The sequence below is a fragment of the Myotis davidii genome, unplaced genomic scaffold (genome assembly GCF_000327345.1).
Source record: "Myotis davidii unplaced genomic scaffold, ASM32734v1 scaffold488, whole genome shotgun sequence".
Lineage (NCBI taxonomy): Eukaryota > Metazoa > Chordata > Mammalia > Chiroptera > Vespertilionidae > Myotis > Myotis davidii.
In genome coordinates, this window is record NW_006300365.1 from 3,318,349 (window position 1) to 3,340,503 (window position 22,155).

At 34.5% G+C, this 22,155-nt stretch overlaps 1 protein-coding gene across 1 annotated transcript in view; it reads right to left on the reverse strand.

Moving 5' to 3' along the window:
• The window catches only part of PCDH17 (protocadherin 17), a gene marked incomplete at its 5' end in the record, with an annotated part of 100,600 nt that overhangs the window by 3,580 nt on the left and 74,865 nt on the right, over positions 1-22,155 (reverse strand). Inside the window, one exon of the mRNA XM_006776759.2 lies at positions 14,040-14,123. Coding sequence (XP_006776822.1) covers positions 14,040-14,123 — 84 coding nt within the window. The remainder of the gene's footprint in view (positions 1-14,039; positions 14,124-22,155) is intronic.

Consider the following 22,155-nt stretch of genomic DNA (forward strand, 5'->3'; position numbering starts at 1 on the left):
TTAAGAACCCTGGGATTGTCACTAAATTGAGGCGTGAGGATCTCGACAAATTTATAGTGTCATGTGCAAGGAGAAAACTGTCCACATGAAAGATATTTAAAAAAGGGAGAAGCAAATTTAATACCATAGATAAATTTATACAGTTACTTTTCAAAGCCATAAATAAAATCTGAATTCATATTTAAAACACATAAATAATTTCCTCTCCAAAAAAGAAAAATATATATACAATACAACTTGATTTATCTCAGAAGATTTTAAGATGAAATAATTTCCTATGACATTAACATTTTTTAAACTTATCTAAATACTGTCATGACAGAACAAAATACTGTGGCATTACTCAGCATGTATCATTAACACTTTAAACATTTGAAACATATTTAGGTATGTCATGTTTTGTCATGTTTTTTTAAATATATTTACCTGTGAGCAAATTAAATATGTTAAGTTTAGTATGTAATGCAGGTAAGTATTTTGAAATGCAGTTTCCAACTGATCTTTCACCCAGAGACTCAAATATTATCTGACATGAAATTGTTGGACAGATGAACACAAAGAGAAGCAGAAGGATCCAGAAACATAACATTTTCTAAAATGCCTTCCTGTATAGATTTAAAGTACAAAATAAATTTTATAGAAAAAGATATCCTGAAAAGTTTAATATCTGGTATCTATTTTTTTTTTTTACCTATTCTGAATGGGAATCATAAATAATACTTCCATATATGTGCCAGTAAGTATTAGGAAAAAAAGGTATTATTTCATTCAACCAATTTTGTCCTCCAAAAATACAGTAGAACACTTTACTACCTATTTCACTTGGTGATACTTTTGAATCTTTTAGAGTCAATTTTTAAAAAAAAAACTCATTTGCAATCCATACACTCTCTTTAAAACATAATAACATAGTTTTATATTCCAATTGTGACTGGCCTTCAATTTCAGCTATTTGGATAGCCTAACACTGAATAAATTCAATATGAATTTAAAAAGAGAGTGGAAGTGATAGAATAATGCAGATATATGGAAGTGAAAATCGACCTTGATTTTCAACATAAAATGACTGTTTGCACTTTACTGCTGAAAATCTGCAGCTTTTTACTTGACTCCTTCATGTCACATCCTAGGGAGCAAATTTTGAGTATTGATTGTGATACATTATAAGCTGTTCACCTTGTGATTAGGCTGCAATTTTGATGGCAGCAGTTCACAGACAGTGAAGAAAATAGAACGGACACTTTTGCACTAACAGCAGAAAGTATGAGCATAAAGTAAACAATAACTGCGGGGGTCAAATAAGAATTTATGATAGTAAAATTATTTTTGAAGTAACATCAATAAAAAGATAAATAGGTTGGTACAGAAAAGAGACACATAATGTATGATTAGCTAGACCAAAAAGAAAAAAAAAAAAACGAAAGAAAAAGGGAAGAAGAGAAGCTAAGTGAAGGGTGAGAGACAGAGGAGGGAAGTAGAGAGGGAAGAGGAAGGGGAAACGTTTTAAAGAAAAGGAATTGCATTAGGAGGATTTCTGCCATGTGTATCTTTTGTTATTTATTTGCAAATTCCCCTCAATAACCTGTGTATAATAAAGAATAATACTGTTGAGTGTTTTCTCAAGCCTTAGAACTATAAATGTAGGTGAACTTCTGCATCTTAGAGAAAATGGATCCCAGAATAGATATATTGAATTAGAAGCTATAGGATTTTTTTTAAGCAAATTATAAAAGACTGCCCCTATTTGCATAAATGAGTGTAATCAAAACCAAATATTTGTATCAGAAAACAGTTTTAGAGACACTGGGCAGAAGGAATCAAAGCAAAAATAATTGATCCAAGATTTCATTTTGTCTTCTGGAGCAATCTGAGATTATAAGGGAATTATTTACCTTTATTTTAATCCTTTACTCAATGTAACATGATTTCTCTTCAACAGAATTCACCCTCTACCAGAAAAATGGACCAATCCAAATGGTATGCATATGAGAAAATTTGAGAAATAAGCATGTTTATATTGCAAAGACAAAGCAATTCTGAAGTCCAACAGCTAAAAACCTGGACAGTTCTGCCTAAGAAAAAGTTTCCAATTTCTAATTTTTAAAATGTATGATTGTCTGAAGAATCATGTGACTATCAGATAAATTGGAATACTTGCTTAGCATTAAATTTAGCATTAAGAATCATTTTCTGTAGTCATATAGCCTCATTTGACTATTGCACAAGCTCCCTTAGGGAGGGATCTAAATACTGTCATCCTAAATAGTTTAATTTTGCATCTTAATTTATAAGATACTTTTTCAAATGATATAAAGTCAAACAAATGACTACAGTATTGCAGTTCATTCTATACCATAAATCTCTCTCTCTCACACACACACACACACAGACACATCTTTATTTGTGTATGTGAGAAAATTGAGCTTTTCACAGGATATATATAGTCCTGATAAAATTTGAAAACTTAAATACATAACCAATGCATTTCTGAAAATTAACTATCAATAATTGCCATAAGCAACGTACAGGTGAATCATTACAACATACAAGAATGTTTTATATTCATAATATGAGTGATAACATAAATATATGGTGTCCCAAAAATGTATATACACTTTAACAGCTGATAGCTCAATTTTGAAAATGAAATACATGTTAATAAACACTGCCCTTATAACTATTAAAAGTGTGTGTTTACATTTTTGGATACTCTCTCTATATAAAATATACATATTTATATATAAAGCGTCACATATATAATGAATGAATGTATATGTATAACTCTTTCTATCTAAAATCTATCATTGGCCCAACAACTTGACTACCTCTGATTTTAGAATTTTATACAATGCAAATTGATTTAGACATAAAGATGTCTGAAATATGCATATTCACATTGGCTGACATATCTGAAAGCTCTCTTTTTTGAAAGTATGTTTTTAGTGATTTTTTTTTTAGAGATAAAGAAAGGGAGAGGGCTAGAGAGATAGAAATATCAATGAGAGAGAAACATCAACTGGCTGCCTCCTGAACACCTTCTACTGGGGATCGAGACTGCAACCCGGGCATGTGCCCCGACTAGGGTCCGAACCAGTGACCTCCTGGCCCATGGGTCAATGCTCAGCCACTGAGCCACGCCAGGAGGGCTGCAAGCACTCTCTTTTTAATGTAGATTAAGCAGCTTAATAACTTAATCTTAGAGATGGTAGGTAAGGAATCATGTTGTGCCAAATATATCTTCAAAATAACTGTCACTGAGGAAGTTATGTGTATGTAAGGAAAAATATTTAGGCAATACATCAAATGATCTGCTCTTGAGTTATTGGATTTTAGCAATCTTCCATAAAGGACACCATGTTTAACGCTTACAGTGTGATTTTAACATTATAAAATCACCACATCTTTAGGAATGCATGGCCATTTCAACAACGGGTAATACTCCTTGCATGTTATGACTCAGTGGTGTTCATTGCAAAGTAGGCATGTCCAGAAACCAGTCCATGAAACTTCTTACTTCAGAGTAAATCTACATCTTATTTCTAATCTGTCTCATTCTCAGGCAAGAATTTATCACAAATCAGAAGTTAGGTTTATTTTCCCAGTCTTGGAAACACTAAACCACACCACCCAAAGAGAGATACTTGGCAACTAATTTGTTACCACTTAGGGAAATATTAGAAAACATAAAAGGGATTTCCTCTGCTTAATTTCAAACTTGCTTTCTGCCTCAGGAGCCCACACATTTGTACATCTGAAAACACACATATAGTTCCTATCATTAGAACTTCAGATATGCATCTGATTTAATTTTTATAATGAGGAAATAATTGCGTCTTAGAAATGTGAAAACCAAAACCTATAAGTCAGGGCATGAATGAGCAAGTTCTAAAGTGCTGTGGCCAGGGGCGAAGGACATCTGAGAGTTTTCTCTGCTTAATTGCTGTTAACAAAATGGTTTTATTTCTGCTTTACATAGGAATTATGCTCCTCTATTAGTGTTGTTGTGGTTGTTAATGTTTCTAGCAGCATCTTAAAATTACCATTGTTTCCAAGTAGACAACTCTATAAATGGAAGTCCTCTTTTTATTTGTTCTCATTTTTCTTTTTTATTTCAGGTTTACCCTTTTTTCACTAACATAAGCTTTCATAACACCTAAGTAGCTGTCTAGAAAAGCAGGGAGCAGAAAACATCTCCACTTATGGCTGAAACAAGTGTTCTGGAGATTAACTCTACCGAATGTAAACGAGGCACCCATTGCAGATTATCTACCCTCAGACAGACGAGCCCAGAACGCAGACTGGCAGTTCATTTATACTACCTACTTTTCCTACTAAAAGGTTCTAATGGTGTAACAGCAGTTTGTTTTTACTGCCTTTTTCTTCTTCAACACACACACACACACACACACACCCACACACACACACACCACAACGTCACACATGCACACACACACACACTTCCCTATAAACACAACAAATTGTGATTTACCCAAATATACCCTAACATTTCAGAGAGAAAACATCAATACTAAAATAGAGATCTCATCAGAATACAGTCCAACAAAGCTCTAGTGAATGTCTCAGTAAGTGGATATAATTTGCAACATCCTGTGAACTGACACTTTTGCAACCAACAGTTCTCCCCTTTTTTGGTGATGCTGTTTATTATTTACTTACTACCCTTTACCATCCTATGAGCCCCTCACTCTTGTTATAATAGGGCGAGTCATTCCATTAAAATAGCACCTTTCCAATCTAGACTCATTAAAGTCGTTTCCATTTGTGACTTCTATGTCCCATTTACTAGCATATTAGTTAAAAATAAACCTGACTTCACTCCATCTGAGTCTAAGAGGGGTTAAGAATTTCACTTTCAATATCATTTCCAGAGACAGTGTCAGAAGGTTTCTCAAAACTTTTCCCCACTGTATCAGAATAAAAAGAAGTGAGTACTCTAACATTACAATTTTATCACACACCTTTTTTCCTGCTAGTGTTCACATGCCTGCCAGCCTGAATATTAGCACAATTTTAATAAGTTTGGTGTAATACCTTATGAAGGGAAGGGATCATAAGGAAAAAAGTCACATCTGAGGACCCATCACGCTTTTTAGCTAAGTAGTATTTCACTGACTGCATTGTATTTCCTGTGTTTCTTACTTGTGCTCAGGGATCTATGTTGTTTAACTAATCAAGAAACTGGTACACAAATACACAGATGGGGGATGTCTTTTTGCTTCCTTTATTTCCTAATGTGAGGGGAATCATGCATTTTTTGCAATATGCTCATTTGTCATTGTATGAGGATGCCTGCTCCCACCAGCAGTGATATAATGATGAAACACTAGGCATAGGTCTGCAGAAATATAATTTCCCCAATAATTGGCCATAAAAAATCAGGATTTAGAAACAGAGTACACGACAAAAATGCTTTGGGACAAACATGTATTTTCAGGTGGGTGCACTACAAATCTGGCTTCCCGATTTTACCTCGGTTGTGAAATGCCATTCTATCTGCTTTTGATAGGTAGAGAGCCCATGTTGAAGAGGAAGTTATTATGACACTATCAATAGGCAAACAGCGCAGCTCTGAAGTGCTAATCCTCTAGCGTGCACCTGCATCGCACAGTGCTTCTGGATGTATTGCCAGGGCTGCATTCAGACACCGGAAACCACTGGCCTGTGTCATGTTCAACCGAATCCCACTGCAGCTGCGTATTTGGGGGATTGGCACGTTCGCACTCACTATGCAGCCCAGCTGTACACCTTCAGGCGTGGTTTTCGGTGCTTGGAACCCTTTGGACGTAACAACATGTCTACCCGAGTGAACTTTTTGGCATTTGTATTGATACCATGAAGATAATACTCTGAGATAAAGAAAACTTAAGTTCATTGGAAACTTATGTTAAGGAATAAAAGCAAAATGATAAAAAGAAATTTGATGTGACAGCAACAGAAATATATATATATATATATATATATATATATATATATATATATATATATATATATATATATATATATATATATATATATATATATATATATATATATATATATATACACACATATACATATATATACCGACACACACACAAACTCTCTCTATATATCTATATATAGATAGATATATAGATATATATATATAGATATATAGATATATAGATATATAGCTATGGATATAGATATAGATATAGATAGGCATTTATGAAGAGAGAGAGAGAGAGAGAGAGAGAGAGAGAGAGAATGTAAACCATGCATAGGGAATCTATGACACAAACATAGTAAGTATGTCCCATAGGATACAGCTCTGAGATTAGTGTTCAAAATTCAGCTGCCTGCCTCCCCATCTCATACTGTAGTTGCCGCCACTGCCTGGGGCAGCAGCAGATGCTTGGAAGTGCAGGCCCAGATAAACGGGCCCATCTCTTTCTTAACAGGTACCCCGAGGAGAACTGGCTCTGAGGCTCAATACTATTCTCATGGAGCAAGTTTTTGTTTTGTTTTGTTTTGTTTTGTTTTTGAGAAAAAACTCTGAAAGAGCCTTTCTGGGGGAAAAATACAGCTCAAATGCCTGCACAGAGTAAAGACAGCTCAAATTCAGTGGGGACGTTAGATGTGTGTAGTTCAGCAGTTAGTTGAAAGAAGTTATACTCAATCATCCATAATGCAGTTTTCAAGGAAAGGTATCGTGAACAGAATATAGTAGACTAGGTGTTATGTCAAATAAAAGTTTGCGGTAAATGAACCTAAGTCTATCCACCTCTAAAATCCTCCAGTCTCGCCCGGCCGGTATAGCTCAGTGGTTGAGTGTTAACCTGTGAACCAGGAGGTCTCAGTTTGATTTCGGTTGGGGTACCAGGTTGCAGGCTTGATCCCAGTGTGGGGCATGCAGAAGGCAGCAAATCAATGATTCCCTCTCATCATTGATGTTTCTCTCTCTCTCCTTCTCCCTTCCTCTCTGAAACAAAATCCTCCAGTCTCTGATTATACCTCTTCACCAAGGAGTTTACACTTTGATTGGAAACTAGAAAAAAAAGCTTGAAAACCATCATAGGGGAAATAACTCATGATAAATTACATTTGATCACAGCAAAAACACAGATAAAAGTTGCCTGTAATATTATGAAAGGCTTTGTACAAGAAGTGGTGTTTGATTATAATTCAAAGAATGATCAGAGTTTCAACAGACAGTGGAGAGCAGGCAGAGGGTGATCCAGGTGGAAGGATTAGAAGGTGAAACACTTGCCACACAGAAGTATGCATCTCTCAGGGTAATAAGAAGCCAGCTTTATAAGCCAAAGGACAGATGTTGCAATGCCAAAAAAATAAAATAATAACATAGGGGAAACTGGCTAGCATTTACAAGAGAATGGAAAAACTCTAACCAAATGAACAAATTTAATGTAGCAGACAACGGAACACTAATACAGGTATTTGAGCAGTTTATTACCTGCCTCAGAAAATTCTTGAAACATCTTGGTACTTGATTGCAAAGGTACTGGACAACATTTATGAACATACAAACCTGGGATTAGCCAAGGGCGAGTAGTATTCAAATCTGCATTATTTCTAAATAGAGATATCTAGAGTTTGGGTGCCAAACAAGGATATCCCCAACAGAGCACATAGGCCCTGGCATGATTCACTGGCTCAGTCATTCTGATCCCAATGCCACCCCATGCTGCTTGCATCTCATCAACTTTTCCTAAACTACAGAAAGCTTTAATGTATGTTCATTCAACTGGCATTTTATATTAACAGTATAAATCTTGCATTTTATAATTCTCTATTGGAAAAAGATATCTTCTTCCTACATCTAATGTAGCCTTCCTGCCTCTTCCTCCAGTTTATTATTGTTAAACAAGCATAAGAATGATTATGATCACATGTCTTAAATATTAAAGAATTTCTTCAGAAACCCAGAAGAGGGAAAATCTGAGAAAGAAAATCCTTTTAGGTTTCTAGGAGAGAGAGATAATAAATACTCTTAAAAGGCCCAGAGAATGACCACAGATAATGTAAATGTTGAATCTGTGAAACTCTTCAAAGTTGATTCTGGATAATTTTCCCATTGAGTTATATATTTTTGCATTCCTTCCTAACTCTTAGTATTTTTTAGTCTCTTTGCCTCTCACTGAGATCTTTATAACTCTTAAGGTTTAGACACTGACACCATGTATGTTATTTCATGTTCAATCCCTTGAGTACACAGAATGAGAAATTCACTTTTCTGAATTTGAACAAAGTACTGCAATTGATATAATAAAACACACTAATTTAAAAAGGTATAAAATATTACTGGTAATCTATAATAGAAGTGACTACCCCATGCAAGTGACTCATTTCAAATCCATTCATATGAGGTTGTAATGTCAGTTACAATTGACACATACAGTTACAATTGACACATCAGACCTGTCTATTAAATATCATGTTTACATAAAAATCCAAAGTTCTTCATTTATTATTGAGGGTACCATTTTAAATACAATTAATCCTGCCTGTTATATATCCCCCTTAAACATGGAGGTCAGAGTATTTTCCCCTTAGGATATCTCTTAAACCAATGACACTATTATTAAAATTAAAGCTTATATTTTAAAAATCACCTCTTTATAATTTTAAATTATGGAAACCAGTGAGTATTTTGAAAAACTATCTCAGCAGCTATAGGTGTGTTTTTTCTCTCCTAGATTTTTCTTTTTATCCTGTTTTGATTCTACTGCATTATCATGTCAGATTTGTCATTTTATCTCTTGTTTTAGTTAACTGCCTTTGTATCTTATACTTTATCTGGCAGCTATCAACATATGAATTAATTTAAAAATCTTGTAATTTTAAAGTCTTGAAATGGTTAATGCAGCTTCCAAAAGAACCTGATTTAGATGCAGTGAGAAACCTATGCTCTGCCATGAAATAGTTAGTAAAAGCTGTTTGGTTTACAAGGACAAATTTAAAATGCTAGCAACTTCACACTGTGAATTTCAGATCCAAGACTATTTAAATATGCCACTATTCTTCATCTTCAGAGAGGACATTTTCCTTATGCTTTTATTGCCTGTGAAAGCTAACCCTATCTTTGATAATGACACCATTTTTGATGACATGGATGAATATATCTAAAATTCAAGTTATCGTCCTAGCAAAGTGGTAATCCTGTAAGGAAGGTCAACGAAAACATGCCTATTAAGCCAAAGTCTGTGAAAGAAGCAAGGGAGGTAGTCTTAGTGATTTTCTCTCAAACCTGCTATCTGATTTCTACTAGAATGTACATCTATTTACCAGGTTAAACCCCTCGTTCATCTTGTTTCTAGCACTTGTTTGTTTTCAATTGCTAGAGACAAGTAAACCAAATCAGGTATCATTTTTGGTATTCTCAGAAAAAAGTTCATTCAGATGGAACTAATCCTTCCCTGCTTATTATTTAATAACCAATAGGATTTGGGAATCCCAGAAGATAGATTTTTTTTTTAAAGATTCTAACATTTTTATAGTTTAATGACATTCTAATCTCCAGAAGTTATTTATTAAATTTATAGAACTCCACTCTAGAAACAGACCTAAAGTTTCAATGAAGTTATCTTATGGACATGGTTCCAAATTAACAAATGGGTGTGTTTTTTCAGATCAATTATATACACATATATAACATATTTAAAGAGAGAAATAATACAGAATACATTTTATTTTAAGAGTTAAAGAAGTGGGAAACATATATGAAACTACGCCTCTCCATAAATGATTCCTACAAAAATTACTTATATTACAATTAAAAATAAACTGAAGTTAAATGTCCTCAATGTGTATGCACACACATACACACTGATGAGTAATATGTATTTTCACCAAAAAATTCCTCTTGTGAAATGAAGTTTTTTCCTATAGAAGTATTAAAATTGATAGTGTCCCAAAAATAACTTCAGAATAAAATACAGGCAATTTGGCCCTGATTTTACTAAAACAACTCCTACCACTAAGCTGCTAATACTGGCACTATTATTGCTATTATTATTATTATTATAGATAGTTTTAAAATATATAAAGAGTAGGAAAGATAACTGACATTTTAAATAAGCCTGTTCTGGAAATTACTTCTCTAAAACCATTATGCCATTTCCTTTAGTGTACTGTAAGTTTATTGAAAGCTGTTTTTTATCCTGTATGATTGGGTCATCCCAATAATGAAAATTTGAGCAAAATCAATACACTCAATATCTATGTTCTAGAGTAAATACACAGAAGTGTTTCTTGTAATGGGTTTTACTGGCAATGGCAAACCATTTTTCTAGTAACAGCTTTAATAATTTGTAATCATTAAAACACACAGAAGCAATGTAGAAATTGGGAAAAGAGGTCAGGAAACACATATAGAAAAATAGGATATTGGCCCTCTGGATCACCCTGGTATGTAATCAAACCAAGGGTTGCAAAGGAATTGGACAAGACCATCCTTAAAGCAGAGCAAATATAAAAATGTGCTTTTAAAAGACATGAAAGCCCACCCATACATAATGCAGCATGAAGATCACAGGGTGTCTACAGCGTTGCTTTGAATACTTTCTAACTTTAGAGTGTACTTTCCTGACTGAATTGATCATCAACCACTCTCAGAAAATGAGCAGACAATATAAGTGAAATGTATTGCTCATGAGTAATAATAATGGGGCGGGGGGAATATAAGCATAGAAGAACTGATTTTATTTTCGCACATATAATCTAAATCTAATCCGGAGGAAATTCATATTGACATCCGAGGGAGAATTCATTGAGACAGCCTTTTTAAACTCTGGCATGGTATAGTTGAGTACTTCCATTTAAAAATTTGCATGCTCAGTCTCAGAAAGAAGTGATGCTTTGTGCTGCCAAACTTATTTTTGAGGAGCTGCTTAACAATTTCCTTTGCCATTGCTGAAAGGGTTATAATCTGAACTGCTCAGTTTGGTGTACGAAGCCCTCCATAATCTGGTCCAAATAAATTCTTCAGGCAATTCGACCATATAAGAAAAATAAATAAATTTAAATTCTAACAAGTCAAATTTGTACACTTTCCTTTACAGCAAATCTCTTTGTAATCTTTAGGAAAATAGCAGTGCTTTTCTGATTGAACTCTCTCATGCGTTTAGAATGTTGAAGGATTTAAGTCAATTGGAGAATGTGTAACCTTTTACATAGTTGGCATCACAGTGTCTGCACAAAGGGGAAAACAATTTAAATTTGAGCAAGAGCAAGTCGCACTCTAACCTTCTATTATAAGTGATTTATTTTAATTTTTCAGGTTCAGTTGAGTGTATGCCTTGATCTAAAATTATCTACTATTAAATCCAGGGTCTACCTAGAAATAGAATAAAAATTTGCTATGTGATTTGACAAATTAAAATATATACACATATTTTGCCCAGCCGGTTTTACTCAGTGGATAGAGCATCAGCCCACGAACTGAAAGATACCGAGTTTGAGTATTGTCAAGGGCACATACCTTGGTTGCAGGCTCTATCCTCTGCCCTAGTCATGCAGGAGGCAACCGATCAATGTGTCTCTCTCTCTTAGTCTCTCCCCTTCCATTCCACTCTCTCTAAAAATTAATGGAAAAATAACCTCAGGTGAGGATTAACAAATGCATATACTTGTTAATGTTTATTTGCTTAATTTTTTTTCACTGAATAAATAAAAATGTACATAATCACAACAGAAAATTATCTAGCTAATTATTATTGTAAACATGGTCATTTTGGTAAGCATTATTACAAAATGGAAGAATCATTCATATAGAACTACTTAGAAAATAGAAATTTCCAATCTATTGGGTATAGTTGTTTTATTATTAAAAATACATATATCTGCACATCATTTTGTATAAAAGTTACAAATATAAATTATGTGTTATAAGATTGGTTATTTATTTTAAAAGTATACTATTTAACATATTTAACTCATTGACCTACATATTATCCATAAGCATAGGATTGTATCCATATAAACCATGTATTTGGGAGATAGTAGTGATTTAAACAAAAAGATATAGTTATTTTGATTAGTTTATAACATACATATAAAATTATTATATTATATATAATAATTCTAGAATAATAGTCAAATACATATATATACAAAAATTACATTGAGGAAGCTCTGGTAATTGAGTTCTAAATTTAAGAGTTTCATCATAACATATATGTTAATGAAAAATATTCACAAGATTCACTATCTTGATACTTTGAAAATAAATATGATAACTTCCAATATGTTAGTTAACTATCAACAAAGAAATTCAACTAAAAACCAAGCATGCATATCCTTATGTCCATAACCGCATGACAATATACATCCCTATACTAGATGGAAATGAGTGGAAGGAGCTTTGCCTAAAAACAAAATTATTCTAGAACCATTTCATAGATGTAAAAATAAAGGCCTAAACCTCTAACGACAGCTTCTAGTTCCTGAGGTTCAGTTATAACTCTCCGATAGCTTTGTGTTTTAGGTTGGTAGATGGTCATGGTGTGCACATGCACAGACATATACATGCACCAGGGCGCATACACATGTACATTATAAGAAAATGGGTGTCAGAGAAAAGATTTTCAGAAGCACATAAAATATTGAAAAGAAATGTTGCTCTAAAATGCTTTGTTGTTATCCTTGAATTACATTTTTACAAAATTAGAAAATAACTCCTTTTCCCAACTGATTATAATTTACTGAAAGTGAACTCACAACTATTTAAGTTAGGTAGCAGGAATATTTTATGTCGTTGCATGTGTGTGTGTGTGTGTGCGCACGTGTGCATACATGTTAAAGTTTCTATATCACCCAAAAAATATTAACAAGTATAACTTTTCTAACTCTAATGTTATGAAATAATTTTGCTTATATTTTCTCCTCAATTTCCATTCATTTCCAGACAGAAAATAAGGCAAGCTTTTCTCTTCATTGTGGCATGAATAAAGCCACACAGATAATTATAACTGTGATTGTCAGATTGCTATAACATACATGTATATAGTTCAAGCACAGCAACAACCAGATATACAGGTTTTCTCAACAGGCTTGCTTCTCTTAGGTAGGGATTAAACTACTGAGGAACCAAACAAATCTCTCTAAAGCATTCAAATGACTCAAAGACTTGGACTATAGAGTCTCCAGATACAGGAAATCATGTGGTGAGCTAAAATTTCACCTGAGATAGATACTCCATCCTCCCTTTCCCTTAATCCATCCAGTTATTTCAAATTTTAATGTGTTTTCTCAGAGTATCTGTCACATCCAGAGCATACTTAGAGATTAAATATATTGGCGACATGTATTGAGCTCGGGAATTTTTAATATTGAGCTTCATTAACTATTACAACTCATATGACTTTCATTCTGCCCTGCCTTTAGGAATCTATATTAAGGTGGTGTGTAAGGATTTTACAAAGTAATGTGCATAAAAGCCTTTAATATATTTCCACAAAACAATACTTGTCTAATATGGAGTGTAATTGCCTATTCAAAATAAAAGAAGAATTTGGGGACCCAGTTTGTCAAGTGAAACACAGTTCTTCAGGTTGTAACAGTGAAGCAGGCTGCTCTATACCCACAACTAACACCCGCCCCCTCAAAAAAAAAAAATCAAAACCCTTTCCTGTACCAGGCAACTTCTCATTCCATCCATTTTTCTTTTGCATTTCCTGCACTGTTTCCAAAGTAAAATTGTTATGAGTGAAAGATTTTTCATATTGAATAATTGAAAATTGAGCCACTTAAAACTCCTTTAAGAATAATAAACTTGAAAAGCCTCTATGTAAATGTTTAGATGCTCTTTTCAACTCCTAACATTACACAGCTTTTCCTGAAATATTAATAGTACCAAAGCAGGTATAGTCGAATAAATTTCTTAATTATATTTTCTTTTAAAAAATAAAGTCTACAAGTTCTGCATGGCTATAGATAGAGAAAGCCATTTTTTGTGTGCACATACACTTATGAGTGCCATCATCTAACAAGTAAAATTCAGATCACAGAGAAGAAAGCTAACAGATGAAGAAATTGCTCACCTGTAGGAAGCAGATCAACAGACTGAAGTCTACTTGTGATGGTGTGTAGGGTGAGGATAGCAAAGGAAAGCAAAGTCGGGAATGCTTGAAAAATAAAATATTTTTAGTTAACAAATAGAAAAACCAAGTGGGAAAAAAGGGCCAATTGAATCATGAATATTTTATTGATTTCCAATTATCTTTTAAAATTCTTTAGATTGACTAATTCCTAAAAAAATAAGGTCATTTGGCATTTCCCCAAATAGATGACTTATTCTTATTGGAAGAAAATTACTGTTTTGGATAATTTCAGTTTAGATGAGATAGAAACAGTACAAAGTAACATTAATGCATAGGTTGATGGGAAAAATACTTTAGTGATGATGATGGATTCATTTATCCTAAATAAAATAAAAACTTTTCAGCAATAGTGGGTAGATGTAAACAAGGAAGCCAGCAATATTAAAGTTGTAAACTGCCTATTTTTTAATTTCCCTAGAAAGCAAGGCTTTAATAAAAACATTTATTACATCTTAATTTACTTACAAAACGTATATTGTCTGGAACTTGAAACAACAGACTATTTATAATTTAATTATTTAGTCAATCACATAGAAACCTTCAATTTTTAAAAATGTATTGACTTTAGTAATGAGAAAATATGTATTTTATAACAGTTTCTACTGTATTTTTACCAAAAAAAAACATTGATACAATATAAAAGTAAGGAAATATTACATTTTTGTTTTGCTTTTTATGACCATGTAACTTAGGTGCATTGTTGATATGTATAATTGATCAATTCCTTAGACTTAGAAAAAGAGAACATTTTGTTTGAATTAATCTTATTTATATGTGTAGTGAATATATGAAATTGATTATCGTCTAAAATGCTTTCAAGAAATGTCTGTCAGTGAGCAAAAGTAGCTCTTTATTTTAAATATTCTCACTTTCTTATTTTCAACCTTTTTCAACATCTGTTGTTTGTCCCTCCCCTGAAATGTAATTATGCAGGATTCCAATGTAAAACAGGTTGAGTAGTTAATAACAGGAGCTCAAACATTTTTTCCACATTGTTGGCCTACAGATGTTTCTTTCATTATTTTTCTGTTATCCCCTGGCTTCTTGTTTAATTTGTGTACGTTTCTCGCCTGTTCTTAAAGTATATTCCCACAACAGATGGAAACACCTGAAAATAAGTCTGCCTCGTGCACATGTTTAAATGATGCCTGTTGTGATGTTTAACATTGTAAAGAGAGTAGAGGATATCCAGAATATTTGTTTAGGGGAAAGAAAATAACTAATATGTAAATTACCTTGTTACTATGCTTAATTCAAAATTCAGAGGAGATAATTTAGTTCTTGCCAAAGACATATGAGGAATATTTTATAGTCTACAACCTGCTTTTTTTTTTTAACAGACTCACTTGTCTTTTTTTTGCAGTTGACACAATACTCTTAAATTTTCAGTCCTACCAGAAATTGAATATTTTCTATCCATTGATACTTTACAATGCAAAGGCACTCTACATTTTCTTGATAATAATCCAAATTTAGAAATCAATATCTAAAATATTTTAGATGTATTCAAAATATGCCATATATATGTATACACACACACACACACACACACACAACACACATACACACACATATTAGATAATATAACCAGAGTCAGATAAGGCATAGAACCACTTTATTCAGAAAAAATAAATCCCATCCAAGTTATAGAATAAATAGAAAAACAGTGTAGGCTGAGCACTGGGTTGTATATTATCTCCCCCAGTAGTCACATCCCCTTTAATAAAAGAATATGATCTTATTTGAAAAGAGGGTCTTTGCAGATGTAATTACTTAAGATGATGTCATATTGGATTAGAATGGGTCCTGATCCAAAAGCTGGTGTCATTACAAAAAGAGTAAACTGGGAGAAAGAGTTTCACTGGGAGCATGCCACATGGTGATAAAAGTAGAGATTGGAGCCTTTGTCTAGGCTTGCTGGCTGGGGACAAGGGAGAATTCTCCCCTGGAGCCATCAGAGACCATGGCCCTGCTGATACCTCGATCTTGTATTTCTGGTCTTCAGAGCTGGGAGAGAATAAATTTCTATTCCTTTAAGCCACCATCCCAGTTTATGGTTTGTTTTTGTTGTTTTTTTACTCTGGCAGTCCTAGGAAACCAATACTGATTTTGGTACCCGGAAGGGAAGTGAGGTGATATGACAACATACACCTGACTAAGGCTATGGCAGTGACTTTTGAATTGGCGAATGGGAATAAGCTGGAAGAGTTTTGAAATGCATGATTTTTAAAAGCCTTGATTGCCTCGAGTAGACTATTAAAAATATGGACATTAAAGGTGATTCGGCTGGTATTTCAGAAAGAATAATAGCTGCAGAGAAAAGTGTCTATCGCCTTAGAGAATAAATTTATGGCTGTATTATCATGAACAGAAAGTAGATAGAAATGTGAATGTTAAAGGTGATTGTCCTGAGGTCACAGACGGAAATGCTAATGGACACTGAAAGGCAATCCTTGTTATAAAGAGGCAGGAAACCTGGCCAAATGAATTGTTGGACAGGAAGTAGAACCTATCAGTAATGAACTGGACTATCTAGCTGAAGAAATTTCCAAGAAAATAGTGATATGTGCTGCCGGGTTTCTCTTTGTTGGTTACAGTAAAATGTGAGATAAAAGAGATTAATTGAGGAATGAACTGTTAAGCAAAAAGAAACCAGTACTTAGTTGGGAAATTTTTCTGTCTATCCAGTAATCGTGCTCTGGAAACAAGGACAAAGGTGTGGCTGGACAGTCATTTGCTATAATGATTAGACATTCGACTTAGGGCCCAATCACCAGCTCAGGAAAAGTCAGGATTCCAAATGGAGTTATTAAGGAAGAATCTGGGGAGGGTACTCTTGACTAATGGTGTGTATTCCCTGAATGTCCAGAGAAGACAAAATTATTAAGAATTTTATACTAACAGAAACACTGCTAACATGAATTGGGAGAGACAGAGATGGGACAAAATGAAAGAAAATGACTCCAAGAATATTGATATAGAAACCAGGAAAGGCAGGTTACTGCCCCAGAGTGTCAAGTAAGTTTAAAGTAATAGAGAAAGGTAAAACATAAAGAATTACTCTCAGGTCCTGGTCAGTGTGGCGCAGTGGGTTGGGCATGGTCCTGAGCACAGAGGGGTTGTCAGTTTGATTCCCAGTCAGGGAACATGCCTGGATTGTGGGCTCCATCTCAGGTGGGGGCGATCTGTGTGTCACTCACATCAATGCTTCTCTCTCTCTCTCTCTCTCTCTCTCTCTCTCTCTCTCTCCAAAAATCAATAAAAATATATATTTTAAATATTAGCATTACTCTCAGGCCTTGAAGTCTCATGAAATTTGCCCAGCTGCATTGCCAGCTTCCTTTGCACTAGTAATCCCTGGATTCTTTCCATTTTCTCCCTTTCACAATGAGGATTATCTATCCTATACCTGTTGCACTATTGTATTTTGGAAACAGGTAACTTGCTTTGTAGTTTGATAGGTCTATGGAAAGAGCAGAATGTTGTCCCAGGAGGGACCCATACTATACCTGATGTAGGTGGTGAAATTTGGGACTTTTAAGTTAATATTTAGATGAAATTTTGGACTTAAGATTTCATGCTGGAAAGGGTTAAGATATTTGGATGATGTTGGGAGGAGGTGAGTGGATTTTGTAAGAGGGATGGACATGAGTTTGGGGGTCCAGAGGGTAGACTGGGTTGAATAGTGCTCCCTCACAATTTATGTCCACCTAGAAGATAAAACTGTGATCTTATTTGAAAATAGGGTATTCGCACATATAATTACTTAAGATAAAGTTACTTAAATTAATAGTAGGGTGTGTCCTAATCCAATGACTGCTGTCCTTATAAGAGAATATACAAGAAACACAGAGACAGTCACCCAAGAACACAGAGTTTGATGAGGAGTAGCCACCAGAAGCTAGGAAGGGTCCATTCCTGGAGCTGTGAGAGGTCATGGCCCTGCTGATACCTTGAATTTGGATTTTAGTTTCCATAACTGTGAGAGAATAAATTTCTGTTATTTTAAGCCACACACTTAGTAGTATTTTGTGACAGCAGCCCTAGGAATCTAATAGAGACTGTCAAAAAAGAAACTTCAAAACAGGAAATAGCCAGAGAGCAAAGCATTACTGTCGTGAGTGAAAATGGGACAAATTAAAAAGTAAGTTCTAGGAAAGTAAAGCAAGATTAATGTGATTAAATTAAAATGTTGTCTCCTATATTCTGACTCATAAATAAACTAAATTTGGCATAAGAGATAAGTACACATGCCAGTAAAATTGATGCTGCTGCCACTGAGCGTAAAACTCAACTGATCTCTTTGTGTGTGTGTGTGTGTGTGTGTGTGTGTGTGTGGTGCCTTCAAGGCTGTAGGCTAAGCATGTCAAACTCGTGACCGACAGGTCACATGCCTTGAGTCTGACATGCTGGCTGTAGGCTGCTTCAGGATGAAGCTGAACATCTCTTTCCCGAAAAATGGGGGAGAAAGACATTCCTGGGCTCACTGATACTACTGTGCTTCGTCCCCTGGGGCCCCAAAATGCTGGCAGAATCTAAAAACTTTTTAAGCATTCTAAAGAAGATGATGTCTGCCTCTAAACAAAGAAGGTAATAGACCAAGAACCAAAGCATCCAAGATACAGCATCTCATTACTTGCTTCACATGTCCTGCAACACAAATGTTGGTATATTGCTCTGAAGAAACAATGCACTGATAAAATTAAGGCCCTAACTTGTTTGGCTTAGTGGATAGAGCATCTAACTTCAGACTGAGGGGTCCCGGGTTCAATTCCGGTCAAGGGCATATTCCTAGGTTGCAGGCTCAATCCCCCACTAGGTAACCAATCGCTGTGTCTCTCTCTGGGGGAGAAAGACATTCCTGGTCTCACTGATACTACTGTGCTTTGTCCTCTGGGGCCCCAAAATGCTAGCAGACTCTAAAAACTTTTTAAGCATTCTAAAGAAGATGATGTCTGCCTCTAAACAAAGAAGGTAATAGACCAAGAACCAAAGCATCCAAGATACAGCATCTCATTACTTGCTTCACATGTCCTGCAACACAAATGTTGGTATATTGCTCTGAAGAAACAATGCACTGATAAAATTAAGGCCCTAACTTGTTTGGCTTAGTGGATAGAGCATCTAACTTCAGACTGAGGGGTCCCGGGTTCAATTCCGGTCAAGGGCATATTCCTAGGTTGCAGGCTCAATCCCCCACTAGGTCACCAATCGCTGTGTCTCTCTCCTCTCTCTCTCTCTCTCTCTCTCTCGCTCCCTCTCTCTCTCTCTCCATTCTCTCTAAAATTCAATGGAAAAATACCCCCAGGTGAGGATTAACCAAAAAAAGCAACAAAGAAAAGAAAAATAAGGAAGAGGCAACAGAATAGTCTAAACTTGTGGCCAAGAATATGAAGGAGGCCAAAGGAAAATGCCAGAAACAGATTGCCCAGAGATGTAGGCTGAAGTCTCTAAGAGGTTCTACTTCTATAGTATGTCTGAGTCTAGTAAAAATGAAACTTTCTAAAATTAACAAATAAATAAGAACAAACAAAAAACTAACATCACCTACAAAAATTGTGTTTATAAGATTGTTCCAAATCTTACCAAATACTTAGAAAGTATTTCTATTTTCTTAAAATACCTGCAAATTAGTTGCTGTTTGTTCTTATTTTATGATAGTTGACTTCTCTTTTCAGTTTGTATTACATTTTATTTTATGTATATTGACCACATTTTTAGTGCTATCTGCATAGCAACCTTACTTAAAATTTCCATGTATAGCCTGACTGGGTGGCTCAATTGGTTGGAGCATCATCCCATACCACAAAAGATTGAGGGTTTGATTCCCAGGCAGGACACATACCTAGGTTGTGGGTTCAATCCCAGATCGGGGCAACTGATCAATGTTTCTCTCTCTTCCTCTCTCTTTCTCTCACCCTCCCTATTGCTCTTTCTCTCAAACCAATAAAAATATATTCTCAGGTAAGGATTAGAGAAAAATTTCATATATACTAGTGGGCTATTAAAGAAAAAATGTGTCTGTAGATATGTGTACATATGTGCATGAGTAATTGGATTAACAATAAAATAGTCTCTTATAAAGAGAAAACATATCTCCATTTTTGTAAATATGATGTCAAATTACATGCATGTTTTTAGCCAGAAACTTACTATGGATAAAATGGAGAGATGATTCAAATGCACAGAAATTCAATGTTAACGCAAGGCATATATTAATGCATTTTTCCACTGTTGAGAATAAATGCACCAACATTAAAATACTCATTTTTATACATTTAGCAGGAGACATTTGGCTACATTTTTAATTTAAATTAAAAAGTAAGGCAAAAATATATTTCCTTAAGAAGTATGATAATAAATTTCACTAAAATATATTGTACATCAGCAATAGTTATATGCACAATTACCAAAGGCATTTCTTTTTACATTAATTTAGTACATAGACAAATACATTGTGTTTGTTTTGGCCTTTCTATTAATATTAAATCATCTTTTTCTGTGAGACACTTGTCTTGCTCCATTGGGCTGCTATAACAAACTACCATAGATTGGGTGCTTATAAACAACGGAACTTATTTCTCACCGTTCTGAAGGCTGAGAACATGTCCAAGGTCAAGGCCCTACAGATTCTGTGTCTGGAAAGGACCCATTTCCTGGTTCACAAAGGCCTCCTTTCCTTGTATCTTCACATGGTGAAAGGGAACCACTTTTATAAGGGCACTAATCCTGCCCATGAGGCTCCACTTCCATGATATACAATAATCACCTCCCACAGGCCCCACCTCCTAACACCATCACACTGGGGGTTACCTTTCAACATATGAATTTCAGAGAGGCGCAAACATTCAGTTAATAAAAACACTCTACTTAATAAAAGAAAATAAATGCCATGGGATAGGAGAAGATTAAATGTCAAGTAGTTCTAAGAAGAAATTGAATCAAATTCACAACTGGCCTGTTGGGGAACTACCTAAAAATAAAATAAATATATAAATACCCCCCCAAAATTGGATACATATTATATATGCATGCATCTGTGTCTGTTGGCATATACATGTACATATATACATGTTATATATTGAGTATTCATGTGTCCTTTGCAAGTGCAAAGTCTAAGAATCAATTCCTCCAATTTACACACTAAATTTGTATGTAAAATCTGACAGGATCTTATACACAAACGCAAGAAAATATTTCTTATTGTTTTGTTACACTGTTCACAGTAGACTCTGTCAAGTAATTTCAGTTTCTTTAAATGAAAAAAAAAATCAATTCACACTTTATTGTAGCATAGCAAATTACCCTCTGTCACTTTGTTTCAAATAATATCTTCAAAGCGCCATGTCTACATCTTGGGTTTCAGTGGGTTTTTGGTAGGGATTTGAGTCACTGAGCCAGCTTTACAATAAGAAACAGCTATTAAATTATTTTTTCTTGATATTTAGCTCTCAGTCATTATGCTGACCCAGAAAAATAATGCAAAGTTAGATTCTAAAAACTGACTTATATTATCAGAACTATAATCAAAGTGGAAATCGCTCAATACACTTTGAGTTTTATACAAAAATTTCTGCCGACTACTAGACTGCTTTAGTGAGCAGATTTTGTAATCTGTAATGCTTACCAAAAAGACAGAGAGACATAATAAGCCATATCATCATCATTATCCCTGACAATGGCTACAGAGAAGAGGGAAATCATTTAATCCACATTACTTTGATGTCAAAACAAAATGGCAAACTGACAGGTACAGGCTGGGTTTTTATTAAATTTCTAGAGATTACAAACCTATATAGCTGAATTCTCCTTCATTTTAGTCTTGAAGCCAGAGGATAGGTACCTAAGAATATTAAAACAAACTAATTCAGAAATAATTTTTTTCTGAAAAATTTTCTGTGAATGCCTTAACACAGTAATAACAGTAAAAGAGAAAGCTAAGTCAGTGTTCTTTTGACAGACAGCAAACATCACTAGTGGTCTATGCAATCAAAAGCACCGAACTTACATATTCCACAGTAAACAATGAGTTATGTCCTGTGAGTTTATTCATTAT